Source organism: Phragmites australis, chromosome 7, assembly GCF_958298935.1.
Source record: "Phragmites australis chromosome 7, lpPhrAust1.1, whole genome shotgun sequence".
NCBI classification, from domain to species: domain Eukaryota; kingdom Viridiplantae; phylum Streptophyta; class Magnoliopsida; order Poales; family Poaceae; genus Phragmites; species Phragmites australis.
Genome location: NC_084927.1, coordinates 37,294,011 through 37,312,777, shown reverse-complemented (window position 1 = coordinate 37,312,777; position 18,767 = coordinate 37,294,011). Strand labels below are relative to the sequence as shown.

The window sequence follows — 18,767 nt, the reverse complement described above, 5'->3', positions numbered from 1 at the left end:
CATCTGAAATCAAACTAAAGTATCACACTCGATATATTTGTTCATAAACATCTGCATCTCTATACTTAAATTTATAATTGATACTATCATATTTAGTATTTATATTTTTATTGTAACGCATAAATACATAGCTATAAAACAATATATATGTATATATATATAGTATTTATAATTGATGCATCGGGTACGCGCGCCCTCTCTCTCTCTCTCAATCAGAACGTCTCGTAAACAGCAGTGCTCCATAGCAATGTGGACGGCCGCGGGCAGGGTCCACATGGCAGGCCCACGTCATCCGGCCGTGGGCCAATCGCTCTTATCCACATCACCGTCGTTGACAAGGACCTATGTCCTCGCGATTTCGACGGCCCAGCCCCTCCCCTATCCATCATCGGACGGCGGCGGGAGCACTTCCTAGACCTTTCCGTGCCGTGGAAGATGCGACCCCAGTTTCTCACCGGCCTGAAGAAACCGTCCAAGAAAACCCTTCAGTTTATCGAAGCCATCCGTCCCGAAATCAACGGGCCGCGCACGTTGCGGGCACAGATTGCCTCTCCGGTGCACCCCAGATTTACCTATTGCAGAAAACCCCTCGTAAGTTTCTCATTTCAGATCAGCCCCCAGCTAAACACCTGATTGGCTGATTCTGAACTAGAGCCATCCAGGGTGAAGCTACATTCAAATACCGCATCTCACAGGGGTGGGGGGGGGGGGTCTTATAATAAGGAGAATCCCTTTTTTTTTTCTGTTTCTTGGATGGGATAGACAACCAACCGAAACCCAGCGGAATTCGTTGGGCAGTACCGCAGTAGAGAACAGGACTTGGGTAGCGAGAGGCAGGTGGAATGAGGAGGAACCGGGCTCTGCTCCGCCGTTAGCCTGCCGCCCCGCCGCCCCCGCCCCTGCCCCCGCCCCGGCCGTCAATCGCCGCGCCACGGCCGGTCCCTGCGGCTATCCCCCACACCTGCTTCTCCACAGGCACCGTACCACCCCATGGTGAGAGCTGAAATTTAGTTGGCATCTTTCCTTGCATCTTTCAGTCGAATCCTTGCTCTTCAAGGTTGGGCCGGCTGAATTGACGATGGGCTCGTAGCAAATTTGTGATTTTTAGGTGTTTGGTTTGAGGGATTGAGTGAAAAGATTGATTTTTTAGGGGAGGTTGTTGGTTTGCAGGCGTGATCCGATGATAGCAACAAGAGCGCGCCTTCCTCTCTCCCTGACGGCGTCGTCCACCCCGCACGGCGCGCGCACCAAGAAGAGGAGGAAGCCATGTCCCCCAACCTGGACAGCGCCATCAAGACCCAGGTGCCGGCGCTGCTCCTGAGGAGCCTCTTCGGCGCGGGGCGGCGGGATGAGGCCAAGCAGCCTGTGGGGAGGCGGCGGGTGTTCGTGCAGACGGAGACCGGCTGCGTGCTCGGCATGGACCTGGACCGCGGGGACAGCGCGCACACCGTCAAGCGCCGGCTGCAGCTCGCGCTCAACGTGCCCACTGGTGAGACCTCGCTCACGTTCGGCGACCGCGTCCTGGAGAACGACCTCTCCTTCATACGGCCCGACTCGCCGCTGCTGCTCACCCGGAACATCATCAACCGGAGCTGCTCCACCCCGTGCCTCTGCCCGGTCTCCAAGGACTTCGAGCAAAAGGACTGCAGTGGCCTGGTTGAGATACTCGGGTGCTCGAGCAGCTGTGCTCAGGTGAAGCGCCTTGTGGACGACGTGGTGAATGCCATCAGGAGCGGCGTGGATCCGGTCCCTATTGACAGTGGCCTTGGTGGCTCATACTACTTCAGGAATGTCGTCGGCGACAGGGTTGCCATTGTGAAGCCGACGGACGAAGAGCCGTTTGCTCCAAACAACCCGAAGGGGTTCGTCGGTAGAGCGCTTGGACAGCCGGGACTGAAGAAATCTGTGCGAGTAGGAGAGACAGGGTTCAGGGAGGTTGCGGCATACCTGTTGGACCATGAAAATTTTGCCAATGTTCCCGCGACGGCGCTGGTGAAGATAACACACACTGTTTTCAATATAAATTGTCCGGTGAATGGCGGGAATCCGGCAACAGCTCATGACCAGAAGCAGCAAGTTAACAGCAAGATTGCTTCGTTCCAGCAGTTCATCGCCCATGACTTCGACGCCAGCGACCATGGCACGTCGAGCTTCCCTGTTGCTGCTGTTCATAGGATCGGCATACTAGATATCAGAATTTTCAACACTGACAGGCACGCCGGTAATGTGCTGGTGAGGAAGTTTAATGGTGGCACAGGCCGCTTCGGTTGCCAGACAGAGTTGTTCCCAATTGATCATGGCATGTGCTTGCCGGAGAACTTGGAGGACCCTTATTTTGAGTGGATACACTGGGCGCAGGCGTCGATTCCATTCTCTGAGGAAGAGCTCGAGTACATCAGAAATCTTGATCCAACGAAGGATGTGGTGATGCTGCGCAGAGAACTTCCCATGATACGTGAGGCCTGCCTACGTGTCCTGGTCCTGTGCACAATCTTCCTTAAGGAGGCTGCAGCTTTCGGGCTTTGCTTGGCAGAGATAGGCGAGATGATGACCAGGGAGTTCCGAGCGATGGAGGAGGAACCAAGCCAGCTGGAGGTTGTCTGTATGGAGGCCAGGAGGAGAGTAGCAGAGTGGGAGCCATTCTCTCCCGCAGCTGAACAAGGAGAGGACACTGATTTTCAGTTCTCCATGGACATGTTAGGAGAATACAATGATGTAATTCGATCACCAAGGTTCAATGGCTCAGGCATGAAGGGGTCTAGTTTCAGGAGCCCTCTGTCAAAGCTTGTGGAAAGTGTCAACGAGGGCAATGACGATCATGAAGATCGATACGAGTGTGATAGAGTTTTTTATGCTGGATTGAATACTCCCAGTGTTCCTAGCAAAACTACAGGCCAGAATGGCAATACTACAAGAAGTGCCATGAACAGGAGTGCGGATGAACAGCTTCCATCAAGTATGGGCTTTGTCAGGCTGTCAGACATGAGTGCAGAGGAGTGGAGTCTCTTCCTCAAAAAGTTCCAGGAGCTTCTGAAAGAAGCGCTGCACGAGCGCGCAAGGGTAGCTGCAGGTCAGAGGATGAAGCAACGGCTGGGCACTTCATGCAAATTTTGAGTAGGGCAATAGCGCAGCAGAAAAGAAAGTATGTATTGCTACTTGTAGAGTGAGTACGGGGCGAAGATATCATCAATTTATCATGAGACACCTTCAACTTTGTGCTACGATCTGGGATGTAACTGTTATGATCATCAGATAGATAGGATCAAAAGGATAGTGATGGGTGTGGAGAACTGCTACGCATGTTTATTAACTATGTTTAAGAAGGGTAATGCTTAATAATAAATGCTTGTCAGCCTGTGTATATTGGGTTGATGCTAGATACTTCAGTGTGAAATTTCTTAGCTGTTGCTGAATATTCTTTGTAGTTTGTGCTGTGAGCAGTGTAAATATTGCACTTTATGTAAATGCTTACCTTAGTTGAATATCTTGGGTGTGCACATGTTTGCTTGGTTCTGGTCTCCGAAATTCTTCAAGGCATATATGTTCCATACATGACAAGGTTAAAACTGTTTTGGAGTAATAAAATAGTTTAACAGTACTTAACTCAAATAGCATGAGCTCTTCTCACCTCCGGTTACCTTACATAGCTTCACAAACAGGGAATAAACAAAAATTAGCTGTAGTTGTATTATGTCAAGCCATCCTTGCCTGCCAGGCGGAAAAATTCCTTCAACTGCTTCTGTTTTTTTATTCGTTTCAACTGCTTCTGTTGTGGCAAGAACAAATAGTCATTAGTCAGGTCATCAGGTGCATCAGCAGCAAGACAAATCATATGAATATATGGTGAATAACTAAACAGAATATCAAGAGAGATAACATTCAGTATTTAGCAGAGGGCAGTAACTCTATCATCACAGATTCACACACATAACAATATGCACTGACTATTTTGAGAACATAGCCAACATAGGTTTTGGACGACATCAATGCTGTAACCTGTAGATTTTGAGCACAGCATAACCCAGATCCATCAATAAAAAAGGATGACTTTGATATATGAATTGACTTTTGACCATGAATACTATTTATCTAAAGTTGATTTTTTAAACAATCGAATTGCTGCATTTGTGCAACCATTATGGTTGACCTGTTAACTCCATAAGCCAGTCATCGGCTTCACTACTGTCAAAAACTCGGTACTCTTTGGCATTCCATGCCTATTCCAAATCTCCACTGTAGCATTGGAGGATGCTCCACCTTTGCTCAATTCATGCTTACTCAAACAATGTAATCCTGCTACATTAATATAAACCAAAGCTCCTGTTCTAAAAGAAAACTCAACTGCAGATAGTTTTGTCAACAGAGTTTGTAACCTTTTACCAAAAAGAAATATGAGAACCAAATTCCCAGAATTGGACTGAAAATTAGTGATTACCAGATGACAGAATAGCAGATAACATGACACGATCTGAACAATGGCACCAGTGTCGCAATCTTATGCATCAGTTACCTGCCTGTAAAAGGTTGCTTTTAGAGCAAATTGGTTGTGAGTTCATATTTCAGCAAATACTTGAATCATTTACATAACTTCGCCTATATTTCCTAATGCAACTAGTCATTTACTAAAACATATTTTTCATCTCCATTTCAGTACCACAACACAGGAACTGAATGCACAACTTATGGTATACCCCACTGAAGTAATGTGTTATGTGGGGGCACCACTACGAACGTCGTCGCAAGACTCCAATGCCAGCTGCGCTATAGTCGCCGTCCTCAAGATTGCAGTTCATTTCAGCAGTTCGTTCAGTTAGTTGATTTGGTTGTCATTTAGATTAGCATCAGGATTTGATTAGTTAGATGAAGATTGAATTAGTTAGCTCAATTATTCAGTTGGCATAACATCTGGTATCAGATTCAACCATCCTCTCGTCGCTCTCCATTGCTGCTCCGCGCGCCATCGACCATGGCTGGCAAACACGCCCGCGAAGATGATGACACACTCGCAACGATGAAAGCCATCCTCGCCAAGCTCGATTGTCTCGAGGTCATGGAGGGCCAACTCCGCAACCTTGACCAAGAACAGCATGTCCACCATCTCGCCATCAATCGCCTAGAACACGGCCGCGACGCTGGCCGAGGCGATATCGGCAGTGGCGCCTTGCCCCACCAACGCGACGGCTTCCACAACGACAGTCGCGCTCCTCCACGCATGCACAAGCTCGACTTCCCAAAGTACAATGGCCAAGGGGATCCGCTACCCTTCCTCAACAGATGTGAGCAATACTTCCGCGGCCAGCATACGATGGAAGAAGAGAAGGTCTGACTCACCTCCTTCAACCTCACCGACACCGCACAACAATGGTACATGTGCGTCGAGCGTGACCAAGGCACGTTGTCCTAGCCCCAATTCGCCAAGCTCATCAACTTACGCTTTAGCTCTCTGCTTCGTGCAAACCTGCTGGGTGAGCTCGCCACGTGCCGCCGCACCGGGTCCGTGGCAGATTACTAGGAGCACTTCCTTGAGCTCTTGTCCCGCGCGCGGTGGTCCTCTCACCGAGAGTTACCAAGTCTAGCTCTTCACGGTGGGTCTGCAAAAACCCATGAGCTTGGATGTACAACTGCAGGGTCCCCAATCTTTGGAGGTGGCCATGAGCCTCACCCATGCGTTTGAGCGCCGCAAGCAAGCGGCTGCGTCGCCGGCACGCGGGATCTGCTCCACCACCTACCGCAGCCCTGCATCGACGACCCTGACCACCGCGTCGCCAACAAGCACCCACACTAGCTCTGCACCAGTCGTGGCTCCATCATCCTCCAACACCACCACGGTGGGCAGCCACACCATCCGAGATCGAGGAGCGCCGCCGCCTCAACCTTTGTTATAACTGCGACGAGAAGTACATTTGCGGCCACAATTAGTCCTGCAAGAAATTGTTCTTGTTGGAGCTAGACGAAGATGCCGTCCCGAACGACGACACCGCCACAGAGGAGGACAACCCTAAGATTTCTCTCCACGCCATGGCGGGCATCAAGACCGAGGACACCATGCAAGTGACGGTGCGGCTCAACGCCGCGACGTTGAATGTGCTGCTCGACTCGAGCTCCACCAACAACTTCGTCTTCGAGCGCGCAGCGGCACACATGGGTCTGCGCACCCAGCGCCGAACCGAGCTCCATGTCACTGTCGCCAACGGCGACCATGTGTCGTGCTCTGGTGTTCCGCGACAGGTTGCATTCTCCATCAACAACGAAAGCTTCACGGCGGACCTCTACGTCCTTCCCCTAGGTGGCTACGACGTCGTGCTGGGAACGTAGTGGCTGGCGAGCTTAGGCCCGATCCTCTGGGACTTTGGTCGCCTATCCATGTTGTTCTGGCACGTCGATCACCACGTCCAGTGGCACGGGGTTCCTTGACCAACAAGCGCTCAACTGCAAGTGTGCGACGGCCGCGACCTGCTCCACGCCCTCCTCGTCGAATTCGACGACGTGTTTGCCAAGCTGTCAGGCCTGCCACCGTCGCGCGCCTGTGATCATCGTATTCACTTTCTCCCTTGCTCAGCGCCGATAATTGTTCGCCCATACCGCTATCCGACCCTCCAGAAGGATGAAATAGAGCGCCAGTGTCGCGCCATGGAAGCACAGGGCCTCATCTGCCGCAGCTCGTCTGCATTCTTGTCGCCAGTGCTCCTTATCAAGAAGGCGGATGGATCCTGGCGATTATGTGTCGATTACCGTGTGCTTAATGCCCAAACGGTGAAAGACAAGTTCACGATCCCCGTCGTGGATGAGCTCCTCGACGAACTGCATGGCATGACCTTCTTCACCAAGCTGGATCTCAGGTTGGGCTACCATCAGGTGCGCATGCACCCCGACGACATCGGCAAGACGGCGTTTCGCACCCATGATGACCTCTATGAATTCGTCGTCATGTCGTTCGGCCTCACCAACGCGCCAATTACGTTTCAGGCTCTGATGAACGACGTCCTTCGCTCGTTCCTACAGCGGTTCATCCTTGTCTTCTTCAACGACATTCTGATCTACAGTTCGTCGTGGTCGGACCACCTTCGCCATGTCCGGGTTGTCCTGGACGTCCTGCGCATGCACCATCTCTTCGTCAAGCAGAGCAAATGTACCTTCGACACCGATTCGGTCTCCTACTTGGGCCATGTGGTGTCAGCGGCGGGAGTCGCCATGGACGACGCAAAGGTCACGACAGTCGTGGACTGGCTGAACCCGCGCTCGACGCGTGCGTTGCGAGGCTTCCTAGGCCTTACCGGTTACTATAGAAGTTCATCCGCGACTTCGGCGTTGTGGCAACCCCGCTGACGAAGTTGCTGCAAAAAGACGGCTTCGCGTGGTCATCATCGGCGGAGGAGGCGTTCCAGAACCTCAAGCAGGCGCTGACGAACGCGCCCATCCTCACCATGCCTGACTTCGCGCTCCCGTTCACGGTTGAGTGCGACACGTTAGGGTCTGGATTCGACGCCGTGTTGCATCAAGGTTCGGGCCCCATCGCGTTCTTCAGTCGCCCGATCACGCCTCGCCACCAGTCGCTTGCCGCCTATGAACGCGAGTTGATTGGCTTCATGCAAGCCGTCCACCATTGGAGGCCGTGCCTCTGGGGCCGTCCGTTCGTGGTCAAGACGAATCACCAGAGCTTGAAATTCCTCCTTAATCAGCGTCTGGTGACGATCCCACAGCATCATTGGGTAAGCAAGCTTTTGGGCTTCGATTGCATCGTGCAGTCCAGGGCGGGCCGCCTCAACACGGTCACGGACATGCTCTCCCGGCGCGACATTGACACAGCTATCGTTCACACTCTATCCGCGCCGAGCTTCGACATTGTGGCGGACCTCAAGGCGGCGACCGACTCCGACCCGGTTCTGCGTGCGCTTCGGGATCAGCTGGTGGCCGGCACCCTGGGGGATCCGTGGGCACTGGTGGATGGCTTGGTCACTTACGAGTGTCGTCTGTACGTGCCCTCGTCATCGCCTCTTCTCCCCCAGGTGCTAGCCACGGCGCACGACGACGACCACGAGGGTGTGCAGAAGACTCTGCATCGCTTCTGCCGGGACTTTCACACACTCGGCGAGCGAACGGTGGTGCAAGAGTGCAAGATTACATCCGGGCCTACGTCACGTGCCAACGGAGCAAGACCGATCATCTCCACCCCGCGAATCTTCTTCTTCCTCTACCGGTTCCCGTCGTTGTGTTGGTTGACTTCTCCATCGACTTCATTGAGGGCCTTCCCAAGGTCAGCGGCAAGTCTGTGATCCTCACGGTGGTGGACCGCTTCTCAAAATACGCACACTTCATTGCGCTCGGCCACCCCTACACCGCCAAGACCGTCGCCCGCGCATTCTTCGTTGAGATTGTGCGTCTCCACAGCGTTCCGGCATCCATTGTCTCAGACCCCTGTTCATGTCGGCCTTTTGGCAAGCATTGTTCCGCGCGGCGGGGTCCAAGTTGCACATGAGCACAACGTTCCACCCGCAATCTGATGGTCAATCCGAAGCCGTGAACAAAGTAATTGCCATGTATTTGCGCTGTATAACAGGGGATCAACCGCGACAATGGGTGCGCTAGCTGCCGTGGGCAGAGTACATCTACAACACCTCCTTCCATTCGGCGTTGCGCGACACCTCGTTTCGCGTGGTTTATGGCCGCAAGCCGTCGTCCATCTGTTCCTATGAAGCCAGCGACACTCGGGTGGCGCTTGTGGCCAAGACGATGGAGGAACAGGATGAGTTCTTGGCTGACATTCGCTGTCGCCTCGAACAAGCCCAGCAGCTCACCAAGCGTGCCTACGACGGGGACCACCACGACGTCACCTTTGTCGTGGGAGACTAGGTGTGGCTTCGCCTTCGCCACCGGGCACTGCTCTCCGTCACCGTCGCCACTGGGAAGCTCCGTCCACGCTTCTACGACCCTTACAAGATCGTCTGCCAAGTCAACCCAGTGACGTTCCGCTTGGACTTGCCGCCGGGAGTGCGCATTCATGATGTGTTCCATGTCGGCTTACTAAAGAAGTTTGTGGGTTCGCCGTCACAGTCCCCACTGGCACCTCCACCCCTGCGCTTCGGCACGACGCTACCGGTGCCAAAACACGCTCTCAAGGCGCGACTCTACCGCGACGTGCGTCAGCTCCTCATCAAATGGGCAGGTCAGCCTGATTTAGGGGCATCATTGTTGGAACCGAAAACAGAAACAGGATTTTGGTGCTGCGGGAGCTGCAGCTTTTCAGGTATGTATTAGCTAGTATTTATAGCCTAGTATATACTAAATCAGGCCTTACTTGCCCGGCACACAAAGAAAACTATAGATAGAAAATCTAAACTTACTAAATCTTCTAACCGAACTAATCAAAGCTATCTGGTCCATCTAAACCAACAAATAAGACACATGCGCAGGGATTAGTAACAAATCTCCCCCTAATCCTTGCGCAATTGATCAAGTTGGACCATTCCAATCCTAGCCCTTAGCTCCTGGAATCTAACTCGCCCAAGTGCCTTTGTGAAAATGTCAGCGAGCTGGTCCGATGTCCCGACGAAACTGGCACTGATGCTACCGTCTTCAAACGCCTCGCGCACAAAATGATACTTGATCCTGATGTGCTTGCTTTTGTCGTGGAAGACAGGGTTCTTGATTAGCGCGAGCGCGGACATGTTGTCGATGTTTAGCCTGACTGTCTCAGCTTGATCTCCAGTGAAATCGCTAAGCAGCCGGGCCAACCAAATAGCCTGAGTTGCCGCCGACGCCGCGGTGACATACTCTGCCTCGCACGAAGACAGAGCAACCACGCGCTGCTTCAGGGAGTGCCAGCTAACCGGCCCGCTCCCGAGAAAGAAGATGCCGCCAGACGTACTCCTGCTCGAGTCGATGTCGCCGGCGAGGTCGGAGTTGGTGTAGCCGTGCAGCTTTACTTTTGCCGTGCCACCGCGCGCGTAGAAGCAGCCGTAGTCTAGGGTTCCGGCGATGTAGCGGAGGATGCGCTTGATGGCGACCATGTGCTCCTCCGTAGGACGCTGCAAGAACCTGCTCACGTACCCAACCGCGAACGAAATGTCTGGCCGGGTGAACCAAATAGCGTAGGCAGCCGACGATCCGCCGGTACAAAGTCGCATCAACTTCTGCTGCCTCGCTACTGCGGCTCAATTTGAGCCTCTCCTCCATTGGGGTGTGCGCCGGATTGCAATTGGCCATCCCCGCCACCTCCAAGACCTTCCGCGCGTAGCTCCCTTGGCTCGCCGTGATACCGCGGACGGTCTGTTGCACCTCAATTCCAAGGTAGAAGGAAAGGAGGCCAAGATCACTCATCTTGAATTGCGCCTTCATCTCCTGCTTGAAGCGGCGGACCTCCTTCTCCGAAGCGCCCGTGATGACCAAGTCATCTACGTAGACGCCGACGAGCGTCCGTGCGCCACCCTCGCCGCGGCCGTAGATGCCGGCCTCGTGCGGACTCTGTTTGAAGCCGAGCTCCTTGAGCGTGCTGTCGAGCCGTGCGTTCCACGCGCGCGGGGCCTGACGAAGTCCGTAGAGCGCCTTGCGCAGCCGTAGCACCTTGTTTTCCTCCCCGGCGACGGCGAATCCAGGCGGCTGCGATACGTACACCTCCTCGCGGAGCACTCCGTTCAGGAATGCGGACTTTACATCCATGTGGTGCACGGCCCAGTGTTTATGCCCAGCCAGCGCGAGCAACAGCCGCACTGATTCCAGCCGCGCAACAGGTGCGAAGGCGTCCTCATAGTCGATCCCCGGCTGCTGGACGTAGCCCTTCGCGACGAGGCGAGCTTTGTGCTTGATGACGTCGCCGGCCTCGTTCCGCTTCAGCTTGTACACCCACTTCAATCCGATTGGGCGGTGTCCGCGCGGTAAGTCGACGAGCTCCCAAGTACCGTTCTCCTCCACGGCGTTCATCTCCTCGCGCATGGCCGCCCGCCAAGCATCGTCCTTCTCCGCCTCCTTGAACGTGGACGGCTCACCGGTGCAGGCGAGGTGGAGCTCGGCGTCACAGACGCGAGCTGCCATCTCTGGAGCTGGTCCCGTTTCCCCAAGCACGTCGTCGACCGTGCGATAGCGCACGGGAGTGTTGTCGTGCCACGCGTCCATCCTCTCCTTATCATTCTGCAGCGGCGTGACGAAAACAGGGGACGCCGGCGCTGCAGCAGGCTCTGGCGGTGACGTCGCCGGGGCTGGGGTAGGAGCGCGCGCAGCAGGTGCTGGTGAAGACGATCGTGCTCCCCCGTTCATGTTTACCGGAGCGGGCTCGAGTACTTGCTGCACGACGCGCTCGACGTGGAAATCATACGGAGCCGTCATGGCTGCCTCGCCCTTGCCTTCCCAATCCCAGCCAACGGACTCGTCGAATATCACGTCGCGGGACACCGTCACCTTGCCCGTAGCAGGTTCCAGCAACCTGTACGCCTTGGTGCCGGTAGCATAGCCGATGAAGACCATTGCTCGACTGCGGTCATCGAGCTTGGAGACGCCGGGCTTCACAACCTTGGCATAAGCCAAGCAGCCGAACGTGCGCAGGAAGGAGACAGCGGGTTTGTGACCGGTCCAGGCCTCGTACGGCGTCATCCCGGCGAGGCTCTTCGTCGGAGCGCGGTTGAGGAAGACGGCCGTGGAAACGGCCTCGCCCCAGTAGCGCGCCGGCATCTTCCTCTACTTCAGCAGTGCTCTAGCCGTGGCGAGCACTGTCTGATTCCTCCTTTCCACAACGTCATTCTGTTGCGGCGTGTACGGCGCGGTGAAGTGCCGTTCAACTCCCTGTTCCGCGCAATAGCGCGCGAACTCGCTCGATATGAACTCGCCGTCATTGTCCGTCCGTAAAACGCGAAAGCGGCGGCCGCTCTGGTTCTCAGCGCCGGCCTGCACCTTCTTGATTGCGGCCTCAGCATCACTCTTGGAAGAGAGGAGCTCGAGCCACATGAATCGTGAGAAGTCGTCGACGAGGAGCAGAAAGTACTGCCGGCCGCCTGGAGTTGCTGGGGACACAGGGCCGCAGAGGTCACCATGGATGAGCTCGAGAGGAACGTTAGCGCGGTACTTAGCTTTGGAGGGGAAGGAGGTGCGGCGATGCTTGGTGATGACGCAGGTTTCGCACAGCTGCTCGACGTGGTCCAGCTTGGGGAGGCCTCTCACCATGTCGTCGCGCATCAGTCGCCGCAAAGCATCGAAGTTGAGGTGCCCGTAGCGATCGTGCCAGAGCCAGGCTCCTTCCGATCCAGCCCAGGCAGCCAGGCACACCGGCTTGACAATGGCGAGTCGCAGGATGTAGAGCCGGGTGCGCCCGCGCACAACCTTGACCAGGAGGCGGCACTGCCGATCCCAGATTCGCATGACGCCATCTTCAATTTCCACCTTGGAGCCTCCCTCGTCAAGCTGCCCGACGGAGATGATGGAGTTCTTCAGGCGTGGGATGTAGTAGACGCCTGTGAACGCCTTGTGCTCCCCGTTTCGCCCAGCGAAGATCACGGCCGCGGATCGCAACAACGGAGCCGTCGCCGAAGCGCACATCGCCGACCACCGCGTGATCGAGGTCGGAGAAGGCGTCCAGGCGGCCCGTCATGTGATTCGACGCGCCCGTGTCGAGGTACCACCCCTCCAGCTTCTCAACATCGTCCGTCTCACCGAGGAACGCCTGTGCACGCGGTTCATCGAGGTGCAAAGGCGCGGCATCGTCGACAAGATTCAGATCGAGAATCTCCGCAAGGTGCAGCGCCGGCTCGTCGTCGTCGTCATTCTCCCTCGCCAGGTTGGCCTGCTCCCGCTTGGGCGAGCGGCAATCCTTGGCCCAGTGGCCCTGGCGGCCGCAGTTGCGGCACTTATCGCGCGCCGGATCCGAACGCGGCGCGTCCCTGGCATCGCCGTTCACGTCGCCACCCTTCTTCCCTTTCGGGCCTCGACGCCTGTTCTTGGGCTTTGACTTGGAGCAGCCCTCGGCCTGCCTTTCCTTGGAGCGCGCGAGCCACTGCTCCTCCGTGAGGAGCAGCTTGCCGGCGGTGTCGACCTCCGGCACGTCGGGGCCACGAATTTCCGCCGCCTTTAGCCTACTGGTGATGTCGTCCACCGTGAGCTCAGAGATATCAAGCAGGGTCTCAATGGAGACGGCCACCTGGCGGAATCTCTTTGGCACGACGCGGAGGTACCTCTCCACTACCTTGCTTGGTGGCTCGGGGTCGCCGAGGACGGCGAGCTTCGTCACGAGCCCCTCCAACCTGACAGCGAAGTCGTCCACCTCCTCGCCGTCGCGGAAGCAGAGCTGCTCGAACTCCCTCCGCACGTTCTGCGCATTCGATTTGCGCGTGCGTTCGTCTCCGATCCGCACCTTCCGGATCGCCTCCCACGCCTCCTGCGCGGTTGGTTTCACGGCGATCGGCGCCTGCATCTCCAGCGGGAGCCCGAGCAGAATTGCTTCCAGGGCCATCCGATCCACCTGGTCGTCGCAGTCACCGAATTCCACGGCCTCCCATAAGCCGCGGGCTTGGAGCTTCACCTTCATCACCAAAGACCAGTCGCTGTAGTTCGCCTTGGTCAAGATTGGGAACGTTCCGGCGCCGCCAACCTCCTTGATTACCCTCTGCACGACGGAGCGGCGACCGCCGCGTCTGCGCCTGCTTGGAGAAGGAGATTGCGACCCTTTCCTCATCCTGGTGGGAGAGCGAGAGGGACGAGGGGTCGTCACCGGCGTCTCATCGCCGTTCACGCCCTTGGCCGGAGGAGGAGGAGGTGTTCCTACCATCTTGATTCGATCTACGAACCTAGCTCTGACTACCAATTGTTGGAACCGAAAACAGAAACAAGATTTTGGTGCTGCGGGAGCTGCAGCTTTTCAGGTATGTATTAGCTAGTATTTATAGCCTAGTATATACTAAATCAGGCCTTACTTGCCCGGCACACAAAGAAAACTATAGATAGAAAATCTAAACTTACTAAATCTTCTAACCGAACTAATCAAAGCTATCTGGTCCATCTAAACCAACAAATAAGACACATGCGCAGGGATTAGTAACAATCATGGGAGGACCTCGACACGTTCCAGCAGCGCTTTCCATCCTTTCAACTCGAGGACGAGCCGCTTCTCCAGGGAGGGAGAGATGTTATGTGGGGGCGCCACTATGAACGTCGTCGCAAGACTCCAGTGCTAGCTATGCCATAGTCGTCGTCCTCAAGATTGCAGTCCGTTCAATTAGTTGATTCGGTTGTCATTTAGATTAGGATCAGGATTTGATTAGTTAGATAAAGATTGAATTAGTTAGCTCAATTATTCAGTTGTTGGTTTGTTAGACTCTCCATCCGCCTCTATATAAAGGAGATGCAGCATCAAATTGAATTAAGAAGAAAGTTGGTTTTTACCTATTCGTTTCCTCGGTTCCATCTGCAGCTCCGGGGAGAAGAGACGCCGAGTCTCTTCCTCCCGTGAGCACCTGCCTCCTTCTCCACAAACTCCTCCAGCCATAACATAATGTATCTTGTATAAGAAGTTCAAACTCAGTCTACAGTATTCGACTACTACCCTGTCTCGTGTAGCAATGTAGCAAGGACTGCAAATCACACCCAACATCCAGCCTCCAAACCATTTACATCAGTTCGTATCACCGGATGCCTTTGGTTTAACATCTCACTCACTGAACACGTATGGCCAAGTATCTCAGCAACAATACAGAGGATTGATCAAGTTCATGCCAAGACAATTTTATCTCCCAGTTGACACTGCCTTCTATTTTTATCTTTTTGTTATACTTTTTCCCTTTTTAGTTGGATCTTGTGGGTTTTATCTCTAGCCTACCCCAACTTGCTTGGGACAAAGGCTTTTTGTTGTTGTTGTTGTTGTTATACTTTTTCCATGTCAACCTCACAAGAGATACCAGCTTAAGAGAATAAATTACTAGGTTTTGAGTGGTACAGTGCTTATGGACTCAAGGGCACTCTGCACTGGTATAATTGTTCATTTCTTCTATAAGAAATTGTGTTGCATTGTATTTGTTCTGCACCTGAAATCTGCAAAAGCAACTCCAGTTTTCTATTGCATAAATTGGAATTGTGCTCTGTGCTTGGGAGTGGATTATCATACTGAACCTGGAAGTTACAGCTTCTATGCATCAGACATTAGTTGAGTATTTACTTTGAGGTGTTCATTTGTTGCTCCATTACATTGTTCTAACGTAGAATGATGCATGGAACTTGTGAGTGTGTTTGGTACATTGGTTGGGTGAAATGCATAGCTATTAGCTAATTAACAACACCATCTAGAATTTGCTCATGGAAACAATGCAGAAATCTCAACATAGTTCAGACAACCAAACACAAACTTTGGCACATTCAGCACTAACCCAAACAAGTGAACAACTAACCAAAACACCTAGCTTTAATACACCTCTATTCAGGATAACCTAATTTACCATGCACTAACCCATACAGAATAATATGCTTCTCTAAACAGGATAATACACTGCAAAAAATACTGTGTCATTTGTGCATATCTCAAATAACTGAATTCCCAAACTAAACCATGTCATGTCACCAGAAAGATGGCATAAACATAAACTATAAAAAGTCAATATTGGTAAGCAATACTGTTAAGAGGCTAAAAGCTATGGATATTCGTTTTACCTAGGAGAAGAATCATGGTACAAATGTGTATCAAAACAGGGGAGAAATGAGCTTTTTGGACAAAACAAAGAAAACAAATATAATATGGTGTCATTCGAATGACACCATATGGGTATCAATTGCATGGAGAATACCATCCCAGATCCAATTGAACTCTAGTATTAAGTCCACTACCCAAGTACCCATTGAAATTGCATTCACAAAGAACTGCATGATCTTTTTCAATTCAGACATGGAATCATTTACAAGATACTCGCTGCTAACAAAATGGGAATAGAACAAGCGGACCTCCATTTGTGGCAAAATGCACGATATTCCGTATGTTCTAATCCAGAACTGCAAGATGGCATAATCGCTAGAGTAGTGAAGAATCTGCAGTGGCATGATTTGAGAAGATTGGTTGCTCAAGTCCAGTACTAGAAGTGTCTCGAAGAAGAAGCACTATTCATCTCAGCACTGGACAATATGACAGCCATGATTCAATAGGACATCACACAGGCATCTCGATATTGAACCCCAGAAACATTTGAGCTCAAACTCTTCACAATGCAGGTCATATTGCCATACTCAATAGATTGATGTGTCCAATCTTGGCTCGTAAAAGCAGACCTGGCTATTGCACAACTGGCTAGAACAACCAGCAATCCACGACCAAGCCTTCTTATCAACATCATACAGAAGACCTTTGCCCTGGTTCCATGACGTGAAACAGATCAAGTTGTCCTGCCCAAAGCATTCGAACCTCTCAGCCGACAACCTCAGCAGAGCCCTAAAGTACCTGGGTGGCATCCTGCTTATCTCCACCCAAATAGTCCTACCATGATCCAGCTCCCAGATCCTCATACTCTGCAGCGTGCTGTAAAGCCCAATCCGCCCAACCAAGAACAACCTGGTGCGAGCTCCAGCCACCAGATACCCATCCAACAGGGACCGTGGGAACTTGGCAGGTATATGCTCCCAATGCCCTGCGTCCACTCTATACATCATCAGCCCAAGCGGCGAGAGCGTCTCCAGGTACAGCCTAGAGTCACAGAACGCCATCTTCGACGAGCACAGGTTCGCCGCTGGCATCGTTTGGTGCACTGACCATGTATCCTCCTTCGAGTCATACACTTCAGTGGGGAGCGTCTTGTCCCCATATACATCACTAGCGGCGATTACCTTGAACGACCGGCGTTTCTTGTCGACCGTGAGCACCAGCTGCCGCTGCTGGTTGTAATGCATGTCCGGGAGCACCCGCCAGGCCTGCGTGAGCGGGTTGCAGACGACAGTGCGGAATCCGGCGCCGTCGAAGCCGGAGAAGCAGACGAGCCCTCCTGAGGAGCCGACGAGCCAGAGGTCCCAGGCGGGGAGGAACCCGAAGGGGAGCTTGTAGCGGGCGTGCAGGGGCAGGCTGAACACGCTGCACTGCGGCGGGGAGTGGGCGCCGCTGCCCCTTGAGAAGGTGAGGAGACAGGGCCCGTGGGAGGGCACCGCGGCGTGCGCGGCGAGGAAGGCGGGGTCGTGGAGGATGGCGTCCCAGCGGCGAGAGACGGGGCGCAGGCGGAAGAGGAGGAAGGGCGGCACGCGGGCGAGCACCTCGAGGAGGAGGTCGTCGGGGAGCCCCGCCCAGACGCGGGCGTCCATCGGGACGTCCGCGTGGAGGAGGAGCGAGGCCGCGGCGCCGCTGCCGGCAGCGGCGGAGGAGAGGCCCTTCGGGAACGCGGGCGGCGCCGCGGTGTCCTCGTCGAGGCCCCGCGGCTTGGTGCTGCGGATCGCCTTGGGCGGCCGCGACGGGCTCGTGGGCCGCGCCGCGCGCGCGGGCGCCGCGTCCATCGGGGGCGGATTTGAGGGGAAATCTGGGAGGATTTTGAAGAGACAGCGGCGCCTGAGCTGAGCTGCTGCTCAATTCTTGGTCTTCCTCTCTCTCCGTCGGCGTCCACTCGCGGGGGCGTGGAGCGCAGTGCGCACGACTCAGCTGCGGAATGGGGAGGAGGTCGGACGGCGTAGGGTCAAACGGGGTTTCGGGTGTTCCTGGGCCGTTCGGACAGGGAAGGGGACGGGTGCGGTTGCTCGGCTGGCAGCTGCTTAGCCGGTTGCGCTCGGCTGGTTTAGGCTGCACCGCCTGACATTTTGTTTCACAGGCGAACAGAAACCATAAACCGTACCTCCGTCGTTCATCAAAGTTCCGCACGTTCTCCCCACCGTCTGATCACAGCAGAAAAGGCTCTACCGTGATATACTATAACAGAAAAAGTCACCGATTAATTTCACGTAACAACACACGCGAAATCCCCTTTCTTGACTGGACTCTCGCTCTCGTGCCAAAGAACTAGAGTCCCCCGCCTTCCTGACGGAAAAATCACAGTAAAAATCAAATGTTGTTGAATCCCATCACACCACAAATAAAAATCATATGTTATTGATGCAACAAACAAAGTAGATATATGGAAACAAGGGAAACTATTGCTGCAACAAATAAAAATATGTATTATAACAATAAAAATCGATTAAAATTTAAAATTAGACAATATACGTAATTTTATTTATTGAAATAGATAACATATCATCGTATTTACAATTTGAGCATCTGCATTAGACACCTTATTTATCGAAAACTGGCTTTCGTTATACCATACGCTGAAAAAATGCAGGTCCGACTATATTCGACACATGAGGTGTCGAATACATATTTAACACCTCATATGTCGAAAATTAGGTGTATTCGGTATATAAGGTGCGGAATATGGGCTGTAGTACCCTATTCGGCACCTCGTGTGCCAAATATTGCTTGTACCAGTTGTGGGCACTTTGATATTGTCATTTTACGCGGTTAAAATTCAAAATTAGACAACATATGCGACCCAACATATCATCGTATTTACAATTTTAGCATTCGTATTTGTCACCTCGTTTACCGAAAACTGACTTTCGGTATTACCATACGCTGAAAAAATGAGGGTCAGGCTATATAGCACGGTAGCATATATTCAGCACCTTATATACCAAAAATTAAATGTATTCGGCACACGATGTGCCAAATATGGCACTGTAGCTCATATTCGGCATCACATATGCTGAAAATCAGGTGTATTCAGCACATGAGATGCCGAATATGGCCCAATATGAGGTTCTCGGTATAAAATGACAACATCAAATACTCGCAGCCA

At 53.2% G+C, this 18,767-nt stretch overlaps 2 protein-coding genes across 3 annotated transcripts; one reads left to right on the top strand and one right to left on the bottom strand.

Annotated features, from left to right (window-relative positions):
* Positions 1-812: 812 nt before the first annotated feature.
* LOC133925202 (phosphatidylinositol 4-kinase gamma 7-like) lies at positions 813-3,379 on the top strand. The gene is made up of 2 exons (XM_062371084.1): positions 813-993; positions 1,171-3,379. The coding sequence occupies exon 2, from the start codon at positions 1,267-1,269 to the stop codon at positions 3,112-3,114; it is 1,848 nt and encodes a 615-aa protein (XP_062227068.1). The 5' UTR covers positions 813-993; positions 1,171-1,266; the 3' UTR covers positions 3,115-3,379.
* An 89-nt stretch (positions 3,380-3,468) lies between these two features.
* Positions 3,469-17,435, bottom strand: LOC133925203 (F-box/kelch-repeat protein At5g15710-like). Of its 2 annotated transcripts, XM_062371085.1 has the most exons (3): positions 15,907-17,435; positions 3,639-3,766; positions 3,469-3,527 (listed from the first exon to the last, which is right to left on the bottom strand). In XM_062371085.1, the coding sequence occupies exon 1, from the start codon at positions 17,431-17,433 to the stop codon at positions 16,186-16,188; it is 1,248 nt and encodes a 415-aa protein (XP_062227069.1). In that variant the 5' UTR covers positions 17,434-17,435; the 3' UTR covers positions 3,469-3,527; positions 3,639-3,766; positions 15,907-16,185. The 2 variants fall into 2 exon arrangements, with proteins under 2 accessions (XP_062227069.1, XP_062227070.1); XM_062371086.1 differs by lacking the exons at positions 3,469-3,527; positions 3,639-3,766 and adding an exon at positions 4,493-4,514.
* Positions 17,436-18,767: the final 1,332 nt, after the last annotated feature.